The sequence below is a fragment of the Ascaphus truei genome, chromosome 3 (genome assembly GCF_040206685.1).
Source record: "Ascaphus truei isolate aAscTru1 chromosome 3, aAscTru1.hap1, whole genome shotgun sequence".
Lineage (NCBI taxonomy): Eukaryota > Metazoa > Chordata > Amphibia > Anura > Ascaphidae > Ascaphus > Ascaphus truei.
Genome location: NC_134485.1, coordinates 167,433,690 through 167,445,750, shown reverse-complemented (window position 1 = coordinate 167,445,750; position 12,061 = coordinate 167,433,690). Strand labels below are relative to the sequence as shown.

Here is a 12,061-nt window from a genome sequence, read left to right as displayed (position 1 = left end):
TCTATTATTGTTTATATTGTTGCATATTACTAGAACTATATAGTATAGATCTATCTAATTTTATAGTTATTTCGGTACATTTTTATAACTACAGTATATAATACAGTATATCTATTATTGTTTATATTGCTGCAGATTAATAGAACTATATAGTATAGATCTATCTAATTGTATAGTTATTTCGGTATATTTATATAACTACAGTATATAATACAGTATATCTATTATTGTTTATATTGCTGCATATTAATAGAACTATATATTGTGTAGATCTATCTAATTTTATACTATTTTTACTGTAAATGATGTGCTGTACTTGTGGCCTACTGCACTGTAACTTACCGGTTTGTTGTTTTTCTGTTCACTGTAGGGAGACAACTCTTCTGGTCGACAAAATAAGTGAAGAGAATGATGAGAAGAGTGCCTTAAGGGTCAAATACACTCTGATGCAAAATCACAATCTCACTGTATCCGAGACCAGCATAAAGAAGATGAGACGCAGAATTGGATGGAAATATGGACATGTGAGGTTAGTACTGGACAGTACAGGAGGTTAAAGTGTTTTTTAAGAAACTGTATTGTACCTATAAAATTATTCCTTGTCATTACAGAGCGTACCCTATGATAAGGGACGTTAACAAGATCAAGAGATTGGTCCAGGCCCAGGCATGGATCGACAGTGGAGAAACTTTCCAGGATTGCATCTTCACTGACGAGTCTACTGTATCACTGGAGAGATTTGCCACCTTTGCATTCCACAAAAAAGGTCGCATATCTATGAAGCCGCGTCCAAAAAACCCAGTGAAGATGCATGTGTGGGGTGCCATCTCTAGGCGTGGAACAGGATGCATCGTCATCTTTGAAGGTAAAATAAGTCACACGCTTTTGCCTTATGCACTGTACTGTACATGTGTGCAGTTTTTTGAGCACTTTTCTTTTCTTGTTATAGGAATTATGAATAAAGCTTTTTTCCAAGAGCAAATTGTGCCTGAGATTGTGGTATACATCACACGTGAGTTTCCAGATGGTCACCATTTCTACCAGGACAACGATCCGAAGCACACCGCGTCAACAATGTATATTCTTGAGCGCGGTATCAACTCGGTGAAGACGCCAGCGGAGCAAATGCGGTAACCGTGTCTCATTTTTTCCCACTGTTTTTACTGTGTACTGTATCTCTTTAACTAATTGTCCTTTTTTTCCCCTCTAATGACAGATCACCAGACTTCAATCCTATCGAAATGGTCTGGCATATCCGAAAAGTCGTGAAACCCTCCAAAAAGGATGAGTTGGCGCAAGGCATAATGAGTTTTTGGAACGATGTGCTCACCGTGGAACGATGCAATAAATATAATGACCATATTGCGACTGTGTTGCCCATTGTGATCGCACATAATGGGCAAGCATCAAGAAGGTAGTATGGTATAGTACTTTACTAGAGGGAAAAAAGAGTGATCTGCGCTCATATAATTGTGATTATTGTGCTCAATAATGTTGCTTAGTGCAAAAGTGTTAGAAATAACAATTACAAAGGAAAGGAGGTTGTGCTGCTGTGCTCGTGGGATGGCTCCACAAACCGAAACTAGTACAAAAACAAAAAGAGAAACAGCGCAAAAAACCTCATAGTGTAGTACTGTATATTTAAAAATTATTTATATTGGGGAAACAGGTGAGTATTGCACGTACATCAAGAATATATAAACTTAGCATGACATGTATATGGACATGTTACCACTCTGCAGTCTGCAACCGTGGATACGATGGTGTCTATCACTGGATCAATTTCCTCTTACAGTCCCGTGTGGCAGTCCTTATGTGTTCTCCACTCGAATAGATCGAGACCCCTTGCCGCAAGGAGAAGGCACAGCCACCGCTATCACGGAAAGAAGGGCTCCCTTGCCAATTCCTCGGCGTCGACTCACCACACACACGCTAGTGATGTCATCAGGTGGTGCCGACGGAGTGTCTTACGTCGCGTCTTTTGCAGGTCACCAGGAAAAGCAGCCAGAGAATGTCCCGTATGGAAATAGGTATTGGCAATAAAAATAAACCTCAATAGGTGATAATAGGAACGCGCCCTCTTCTGTCCAACGCGTTTCGTATATAAGATATACTTCGTCAGGGGAAATCGGAGGTTTCTACGTGGGCGCTCTATATACCTATACCCCTCCTGTGATTGGATGTTGATGAATAGTCCAGCCCCTCACTTAGGGAAGGCGAAACATATATTGCACTAAACTTTTACATCTTAGAAACATCTCTATTTAGAACAAAGTACAATTTTAATGCTAAAATTTATTAGAACAACTATAATAAAAAACGTAAGAAAATATCTCTAAAAAATAAAGAAACATATATTAGTACAAATTAAAAATCGGTAGAAAAATGCTATCTAATGTTCAGTGACTCTTGGAAAGGGGTGGAGGTAAAGAACTGAACATTACCTTACACCAAGATATAGCCATAGAGAGAAGGAACAAAAAATAAATAGTGTACACATAATAATAATAATAATAAAAAACCATAAGGTAAAAATGAATGTGGTTTAAAGAAAAACATCTTAGACATCATTTAGTCAGTCAGTACAAAGACCAGACATCAATTTCCTCATTTAATCCCAATGGGGACAAAGTTTGCATTTTTGAAATCCACAGACTTTCTTGCTTAGAGAGCATTTTATCTCTATCACCACCACGTCTCCCCACAGGGACAATCTGGATACCAATATATTTCAGAAGACTAGAATCGCAGTTATGTTTGTTTTTAAAATGTCTAGAGACACTATGATGTTCCAGACCAAGTCTAATATTTCTTGCATGCTCAAGAATTCTAATTCTGAGATATCTTTTCGTGCGCCCAACATATTGGTATCCACATGGACACTGTAGGAGATATATTACATGTGTGGATTTACATGATATACAGTCTTTGACTACAAAGCTCTCCTTTGTGGTATTAGAAATAAATTGTTTACGGTCTGAATTGAGCATTTTACAAGCTTTGCATTTACCAGAGCTAAAATTCCCGTTGGGTTTCTTTGGCAACCATGGGATCCCCGACACAGAATTTATCGGAGGTCCGATATCACTTGGTGCCAAATAATGTTTCAATTTTTTTGCCCTACGGTAAATGAAGCTGGGTTGTGGCTGGAGAGAAGGCCCAAGGATAGGGTCATTACATAAAATATTCCAGTTTTTATTAATAATTTTCTGAATGTTCATACTCACTGAATTATATTCTGTAATAAATGGAACTTTAATCTTATTATCACTTATATTGTTATCATTCTTATGTTTTTGATTATTTTGTAACAAAAGGGATTCCCTATCCATATTATTAACTTTCTCTAAGGATTTGAATAATAGTGCCCTTTCATACCCTCGTTCGATAAATTTTTCAAACAAAGTGATGGATTGGATCTCAAAGTCAGTCTGTCTGTTGACTACAATTGCATCTAATACGCATAAACTGACTTGTAGGTATATTGTCAATCCAGGACCTTTTATGGTTACTAGAAGACAATAGAAAACTGTTGGTGTCCACTTTTTTGAAGAAAGTTTTAGTATTAATGTTCAGACCAATTCTTGATTCCAAATTGAGATCTAGAAAATTAATTTCATTGACATTAGTCTCTGCAGTAAATCTCAAATTGAAATCCTTTTCATTTAAATAAACTTTGAACAGGTCAAAGGTGTTCTCATCACCCTCCCAAATACACAAGATATCATCAATATATCTTTGCCAAACGATGACATGGTTTACAAATGGATTATTATTCCAAATGAATCGATCTTCCCATGCCCCCATATAAATGTTGGCGTAGCTGGGGGCGAAACGTGTCCCCATAGCTGTGCCACACAACTGAATTCATAAATAAAAAATAGTTGTGTGACAGTATATATTTTTTGGCAACGATAATAAACTCACAGTTTAGTGGATGTAAATCTATATCCCGTATTAGAGTCTCATTGACAGCTTCTAAACCCTTATCATGAGGGATACAGGTGTATAACGACTGAACGTCGAAAGTTGCCCATCTATAGTTGTTTTGCCATTTAATTGTTTTGACTACATTTAGAACGGCGGTCGTATCTTTTATATACGATGGTAATACTTTTACATACGTCTGTAAAAAATAGTCTACATATTGAGACAGATTGGCTGTCAATGAGCTAATACCAGAAATTATCGGTCTGCCAGGTGGATTAATTAATGCCTTGTGTATTTTGGGAAGATGATAGTACACTGGGGTTTTGGGAAATTGAACATATAAAAATTGAAATTCTGACTTAGTAATCACTGTGGACTCAACAGCTTCATCGAGAAGGGCTTTCAGTTCTATTAAGAACTGAGTAGTAGGATCCTGAGGAAGTTTACCATAATAAATGGGATCATTCAATATACGTAATGCCTCAGTTTCGTAATCCTTTCGATTTTGGAGCACCACCCCCCCACTATTGACCATATTGCGACAGTGTTGCCCATTGTGATCGCGCGCAATGGGCAAGCATCAGGAAGGTAGTATGGTATAGTACTGTAGTATGGTAAGTACAGGCACACCAAGTACAGTACTGTATGATACAGGTAAGTATGGCACAGATTTTTTCTTTCCTGAGAGAGCAGCACTAGCCATCTGGTTACAAAGTATTTAACAGTAGTCACAGTATACAGTAGTTCCAGTATAGACTCGTTTGACAGTACTATACAGTATACAATGCCATAATACAGTATGCACATAACTGCACAAATTTTTTCTTTTCTTGTCTTTTCAGAAAAAAAAGGATGGACTGGGGGAGAGGGGGGTATCATGTGTAAAGTTTGTGAACTGTGTGCACAGTTAAGTGTATCTAAACTGCAGTCATGATTTACACAAAACCTCCCCTCTCTCAATGAACTACTGTACTGTACACAGAATGAGGAAGAAGATAAAGACGGAAAAATGTATATTATTATATATATTATTATATATTATTAATTAATATTATTATCAATGTGCCTTATTCATGATTATCCACCGGCCCTCAATTTTCAACTGACAGAAGAACTAAATAAAGACTGCAGTTTGAATTATTCATGATTATTTGTATATTTGTATTTTTTGTTCCTGATAAAATAAAAATGTCTTTACATTCATGATGATCATAATCATTGACCCCCCCTACACCAAAGAAAAAGAAAGAATGACAAAAAGTGGTAACTTACTGCACCAAAAACATGAATCAGATTATGTTTTTTTTAACTCTCAATTTCACAGTGCTGTGCAAATCAGATTTACATATCAAATTCGAGAAGGGATTATCACAAGCGTTACCGTAAACAAAGCCTCAAAGGGTTGGGGGGTGGATGGGTGAGTCATGTGCAGTAATAAACAGCTAGCTCCCTTCCCAAAGAGGATTACAGAGAGGTGACTCAAAGCCAACAATAGGAAAATTAATGAATGGTTTTGAGGATTACACGCAGGCGCAGAGAGGTGATGCTAGGCTAGGGACGATTAAAAGCACAATGACAAGCTTTAGAAACGGAATGGTTCTGGAGAGGTGTCGATAAGAGGTTCAAATCCTTGAGCGAGCCTTGTGTGTGTGCGTGGGGGAGGTGGGAACAGGGTACAGCTGCATGAAGGATTAGCTGTACTGCAGTTCAAAGACATGACATATTTTCAACAGACAGGTCATAATAATAATTTGATCCCCACACCCCCAAATACATAAAAAGCACACAAATCAACCATGTGCAGTCAAACGCACATTGTCGCAGTCAAAAGCTACAGCACAGATTGAATATCATAATATCAAGATGGCTTAGGCAGGCTTGTGGAGAAAATTAAAATAAAAATGACGAGAAAAAAATATATTTTTTTTTTTTGGTCACTCACTCTTGAACTTCGCAAGCAAGCAGTGGCGAAGTTATAGACGCATGCGCAGTAATCATCAGCTATCAAGCAGGAATGTGATTGAAACCAGAAAGACACACATTCAAAGGAATGATGTGGGAGAGGTGTACTGTACTGTAGATAAGATAAGTAGTTGAAATACTGCAGAGCAGTAAATTAGCCTGTGTGTGTGGGGGGGCAAGCGAGGGGAAAGCGCTGTATATGCCGAAATGTGATACTGTTACAGTACACGCCTATGCGTTTCAACAATTTTCAAATGAGACATACAGCTCTGCACATGCATGTATAAATATGCAAATTTACAATTACTGCGCGCGCACACGCAGACTGTGTACTGACGTACTGTAGGTTGAACTGCTAAAGTATTAGACTTTGAAGACAACAGCGCGCGAACCCCCCATGAGTTTTTAGACGGTATTGCAGTATTGCAGACAGCGCTAATAAAATGCTAATATTACGAGTGCTAAAATACCGCAATATATTCCGGAAAAAAAAACATGCTGCATCTGCACGCGGTTATCAGAGTTGCGCCGCTACGGCCGCACTAGGATAAAGGCGGCCGCAGCTGTATCGTACTGGCATGGTAGCCAAGGTATATACTGTATAAGATTGGGTAAAATATTGTGGCCATTTTAAACCACAATTGTGTCTTGCTGATGGGTATGCTTGTATATGTAGCTATATAGGGCCTACAATTTAATTTTTCTCCCTGTTTAGATCACTCACTTGGCACATGGTTCTGTCTGTGGTTACCCTTGATTTTATCCTCAGCTACTTATATTCCCTTCATGATCTTTGAAAAAAATAGCTTTTCTCATTAGATGGGACTCATGTATTACTTGTGAGTATTATGTGTATAACATAAGGGTTAAATAAGAATTAAATATTATTGAGATCAAAGCCTCTCATGAATATGTACTTTTATATTATCATTTACAGTAGCTATGAAAAGCACTAGTATCCAAATTTGATTTGAAACGCTTCTAAATGCTGTCTGAGAGCATTTTTAATCCAAATAAAGATGGTCATGTTTACTTCTGCATCTACAATTTATGTGCTCAATTAAATATGATATGACATGTTTAGTATTTTTAGATATGATTCATATTGAATATCAGATTAAATCATCGCTACACTAATCGACGATTTTTTACACATATCATCGTCGTATGCTTCTGGCATACTCAGATCTTAAATTATTTACTACAGTACACTACCGACACACTTTATTAAAGTGTGGCCGGTACCGCAAGCCGGGAGATTTCCCGGCTTGCTAGTGGCCGCCCCTCGGCGTGCCGCGCGTCATAGACGCGCGGTCACGTGTCTTCGGGAGCCTGCGCCCCCTGCACGCGCGTCCAGGGCTCCCCGAGGGAGCCCTGGTGTCCCGCGATCGTGGGACGGCGGCAGGGGGTTCCAGGGGACCCGGCAGCGGTAGGGAGAGCGCCCCGATCGGAGGGCGCTCTTCCGCTGCTTCGGCGCGCGCCCGTCACCCTCGGGCGCGCGCCAGGCTACTGCTGCGGCCAAGAACGGGCAAATGCTCGAATAAACTTGGCCGCAGCAGTATATGTATTTATTTGCAAACCAATGGAGCAGAATGCCAGATAGATAATGATAATTTTTATGATTGAGTGCACTTTAAACAAGGAATTCAACAACGAAACATGTTGCTGTAATCATTGCTCAGTATTTAAATAGTATAGCAGAGAACCTGCAGCATTAGATATGTCTGTTTTATAAATTCATATACTGTACTTTCATTCACTGACCTGAGCTAATTTTGGAAGGTTTTGAAAATGGAATGTTTACAGTCAATACAGATGTTATATATTACTAACCCAGAAACAGTTTTCTAATTACACATTTTACAACAAAAATTAAGCAAATTGTTGGCAAATTTATTTCTATATAACTAGACTAACAAAACTACCCAAGACTGTCATAATGTTAGAGCACATTACTTACATGCAATGCTTCTTCAGTGTCCATCACTTTGGCATAGTACTCACATATTTTTCTTTTTCTATATAAAAAAGTTTAGGCATACATGATATTAATATTTCTTATATAGCATTTTAGACATGTAATTTCATGGTTTGTTTTTTTTTTATTTAAAAAATATATGCATAAAAGTGTCAAAACACATAAAAAGAATGTATAAAGAATCACAAAAACAAGAAAATAGAAAGTGTGCTGAGAACCAGTTTTGATGTAAGATATGTATTAAAAAGTACTGGGACAGGATACAGGATAATATGATGCAGAAAAAAATGTACTGTATATAACAATAATACAGAAGAACAAAATAGCAACTTACAACGTGTATAAAAGGGGGTCAGAGCGAGGACCAGGAGGACAGCCGCTGGAGTAGTCCCTTTTTTGTCCAAATGTCATAACATTCGACGGGCGAATATTAAAAGGTTTATTTGATATTCATTTTATACAACTATACTGTGAATTTCCACACAAAAGGCCCCTAATACAAATGTTTGAATGTTTTTTTTTTTTTTTAAGAGGTGAATATTTGTGTCTGGGAATAAACGCTGTCATCGCGGCAAAGTCGAATGTCGGAGAACAATTTGCACATCTCTAGGGGCTGCTTCCTGAAGGATTTTCTCCAGCTGAGAGAGGTCTTAAAGAAAAGTTTGGCAAGGAGCCAAAGATTGCGCCGCACCACGAACAAAAACAGGTGAAGAGGGTGTAATCTTTGGCTCCTTGCCAAACTTTTTCTGTGGTTACTTCATGCAACGCACACCCCTGGAGACAGATGCCCTGCAAGTTTGTAACTGTGGACACAACAAGACATCTCACAGTGAATAATATCTCATTCACAATAGAAATTCTTTCATTGCAAGGAGGTTGTTATAGTTACTGGCATATGGTTGACTCATTGCATGTTCTAGATAGAGCTAGGGTCCTGCCCAGTAATATCCTCCAATATATGAGCATTTTTAAGCTGATACTCTATACATGTGCAGAGTTTATATCCTATATACTTGCTAAAGGGTCAGGCTCAAAGTATTATACCTATCAGTGAAGGACTGTTACTATTATGTATCCAGGTTCAAACACAGATCAGTGTCTCCCATCCCTTGAGCCCCAGTGTATCCCTTTGAAAGGATACTTTTTTTTCTTTATTTATTTCTAATATTAGGCCTTTCTATTTACACCTTGAAGAAAATATATCATAGCTGCACCCTATTTGGTGCATTCATATAAACGTTTTTAAATATCTTACTATACTCTAATAGGTAAAAATAAAAAACATTTTAATATTTATTATCTATAAATAACATTTGTAATAAAAAAATGTAAACTATTAAAAGAAAATGTATGTGTATATATGGTTAAATAACATTATATGTTATAAAAGTCTATAACACTTGTTGTTATTGCATACATTTCTAAATATTTATAGCAATTGTTTTTTTACATAATGGAGTGAATATTGAAGAACACTGCCAAGAAATGAGATACAATGATCACTTCTAAACCATTTCAAATAAACGTACCTCTCTTCTTTGCTAAGAAGTGCCAGTGAAGTTGCTTTTTGTGCCAGAATGAACCTACAGGGGAAAAAACATACATGAGGAAAGAGATGCAGTGTGGTCAGCGGCGGATTTCCAAATGTGCAGCCCCTTGGCACTTGCCTGCGTCTCCCGCCTCCTTCGTGCCGTCCTTCTGCTCCTTTGGAATCCCGGCGTCAAATGACGCTGCGACATCAATAACATGACACGGTACGGCGGCGCGTTGCCATGGAAATGCAACATCTTGACGTCGCAACGTCACTTTGCCATGGCAACAAGGAGCCGTGTGACATCACGGTGGGGGTGTCCACAGCGTTATTTGACGCCAGGATTCCAAAGGAGCAGGAGGGCGGCAGAAAGGAGGGGGCCGACAGAGGCAAGTACCTTTCGATTAGGGCTAAAGGGCCTGACACTGCGGCGAAATTATATGGGGACAGAATTTTTTGCCGCCCCCAAATTTTGCTGCCTTAGGCCTTGGCCTAACGGGCCTAATGGGAACTCTGACACTGACTGTGGTGTGTCCATAGTTACACATATTTAAATGTGAAAAATAAATATAGAAAAAGAGAAGAACGAGACTAGGATAATACTTCACCTGAAAGATAAATACTTTACACTGTATCACTCAGACTCACTGCCTTATACAAATGTAACAAGACATCTCCAGAGCCGTGATTGAAAAAGCAAAAAGATGCGGCTCTGGAGATAGTGTTTGCTGCAGTCGTGCTGAGGTCATGCTGCAGGGGTCCGTGCTTCCAGATTGGACATCCCACTGCGATACTTTGACACTGGTGCAGTTTTTTTATTTACCGTTTGTATGGACTTAGGGGCCTATTCTAGTACAGTAGCTTTGATAAGTGACTTAACACTTGTAAAGTGCACTTTTCAACTGATTTTGAAACTGCCTGTAAATGGCTTTTTAATAAGTCGTTTCACGCTGAAAATCACATATTTTTTGTCAGTAACTGCTAAATGGAAGCAAATCGCGGTTTAACTCCTATTTTTTTTTTGCACCATCTATAGGGGTGGAGAGATAGGATTAGCAATTTGCATCAGAAGGAATATAATTTCTTTTTTCTAAATAGGATTGAAGCCGGTGGTCTCCGCAGCTGACCCGCAGTAATTTTAGCTCCGGAGGCCACCAACTTCAATCACGTGTAATAAAAAAAAATATAACAGCAGAGCTTCGTTACATCAGTGGTTAACCACTAAGGAAGGGGTTAAACAGCAGTACCCAGTTTGTTGGTGGTATATGGGGTGGGTGTCCAGCAATGCATGGGTAACTTGGCCGGCACTCCAGGGTGCTCGCGCTGCTCCTCATTTCCTCCCCCAACCCCTCCAGCACTGGCAGGGATGCGGGCTGGCCGGTGCCTCCCGGTTCGCACATGTGGTCCGACGGGGGATTGGGGGCCTCCACCGGCAGTGGCATCTGTTTGGTTTAAGGCTGTGATGTGTAGTATTGTTAGGATAGCACACCACAGAAGTACATGGTGTTAGGTGCTGGTGGTTCATGGGATAGTGCAGCAGCACACAGTGGGTGAGACCCAGGGTTCTAATCCTGGTGCAGTGTATTTTATTATAAATCACAAAATATGTTAAAATGTGACTCCCGCCGTTCTCAAATCCCCCCCCACCCCCACCCCCCCCACCCCCATCCCCACCCCGAGCGGTGTGCATAGGTTCCTTGAACGTTTCATGAAATGTTATAAGGTTATTTTGATTAAACGTGTATATATATATGTGTGTGTGTGTGTGTGTGTGTGTGTGTGTGTGTGTGTGTGTGTGTATACATACACATATATATATATATATATCATCAGGTATCTCTAGGTGCTGGTGCAGTAAGTGTACTTTCCCAGCTCACAGAGTTAATCCTCCCTGGAATGGCTAATACAACTGCAGCCTAATTAATCAGGGTGGGCTCCTCAGTGAATAAAGTGTTTTTAAAGCAGATACAGAGTTGCCATGCTGCCAAAGAGACACAGAGAGAGATACTGTTTTTCCCCAGAGAAGTGGGGGGGAGATAGAAGTGCTCCCCAGCTTCAGAAGCTGGTACAAAGGAGAGTTTCTCTGGGCTCATGTGGGGCCGAGTTCCCCTAAGAAGGAAAGGGCGACAAGGCTGTGCTGAAGCAGGGACGTCTGCTCTGGAGCACTTACAAACAGATTAGCAAAAACCCTTTGTTATTGTCGTGTGCAAAGACTGTGTAGATTGCTGCATATGCCAGGTCATGTTTTGAGGGTGGGAACCAGCGTAGCTGGCCATCCAGCTAGTGAGGGCGAAAGCTACGGTGTGGTTAGCTTTCCCTTAAGGGAATTGGTGTTTACTTTCTATTATTTGGTTTTCTTAAAGTAGCCTGTTGCTATATGATTTAATCCCTGTAAATAAACCCCTGCATAGAAAATAGTGTTTCCGGCTTTAAATTGGGATACAAGAGACTGCAACGTTGTAAGTAGAGAAGATGGTGCAATCTCTACATCAGATAAAGAAAAAGATTGGTGCAAATAGCGCTACAAGCTAAAACAATGTGTATAGTGTGAAGTGAAGACTAATATTCTAACACTCAAATAAACCCAATGATTACTGGGCAAGGCTGCCAGGAATAATTGACCCAAAACTAAGTCAACAAAAACCACAACAAACACAATA

The 12,061-nt window shown here is 39.4% G+C and overlaps 1 protein-coding gene across 7 annotated transcripts in view; it reads right to left on the bottom strand.

Moving 5' to 3' along the window:
* The window catches only part of LOC142489263 (amine oxidase [flavin-containing] B-like), a 221,312-nt gene that overhangs the window by 69,702 nt on the left and 139,549 nt on the right, over positions 1-12,061 (bottom strand). For all 7 annotated transcript variants that reach the window (XM_075589730.1, XM_075589725.1, XM_075589723.1 and 4 more), the window contains 2 exons: positions 9,400-9,453; positions 7,853-7,910 (listed from right to left, as the gene is read on the bottom strand). In XM_075589730.1, the coding sequence (XP_075445845.1) occupies positions 7,853-7,910; positions 9,400-9,453 (112 nt within the window). The remainder of the gene's footprint in view (positions 1-7,852; positions 7,911-9,399; positions 9,454-12,061) is intronic.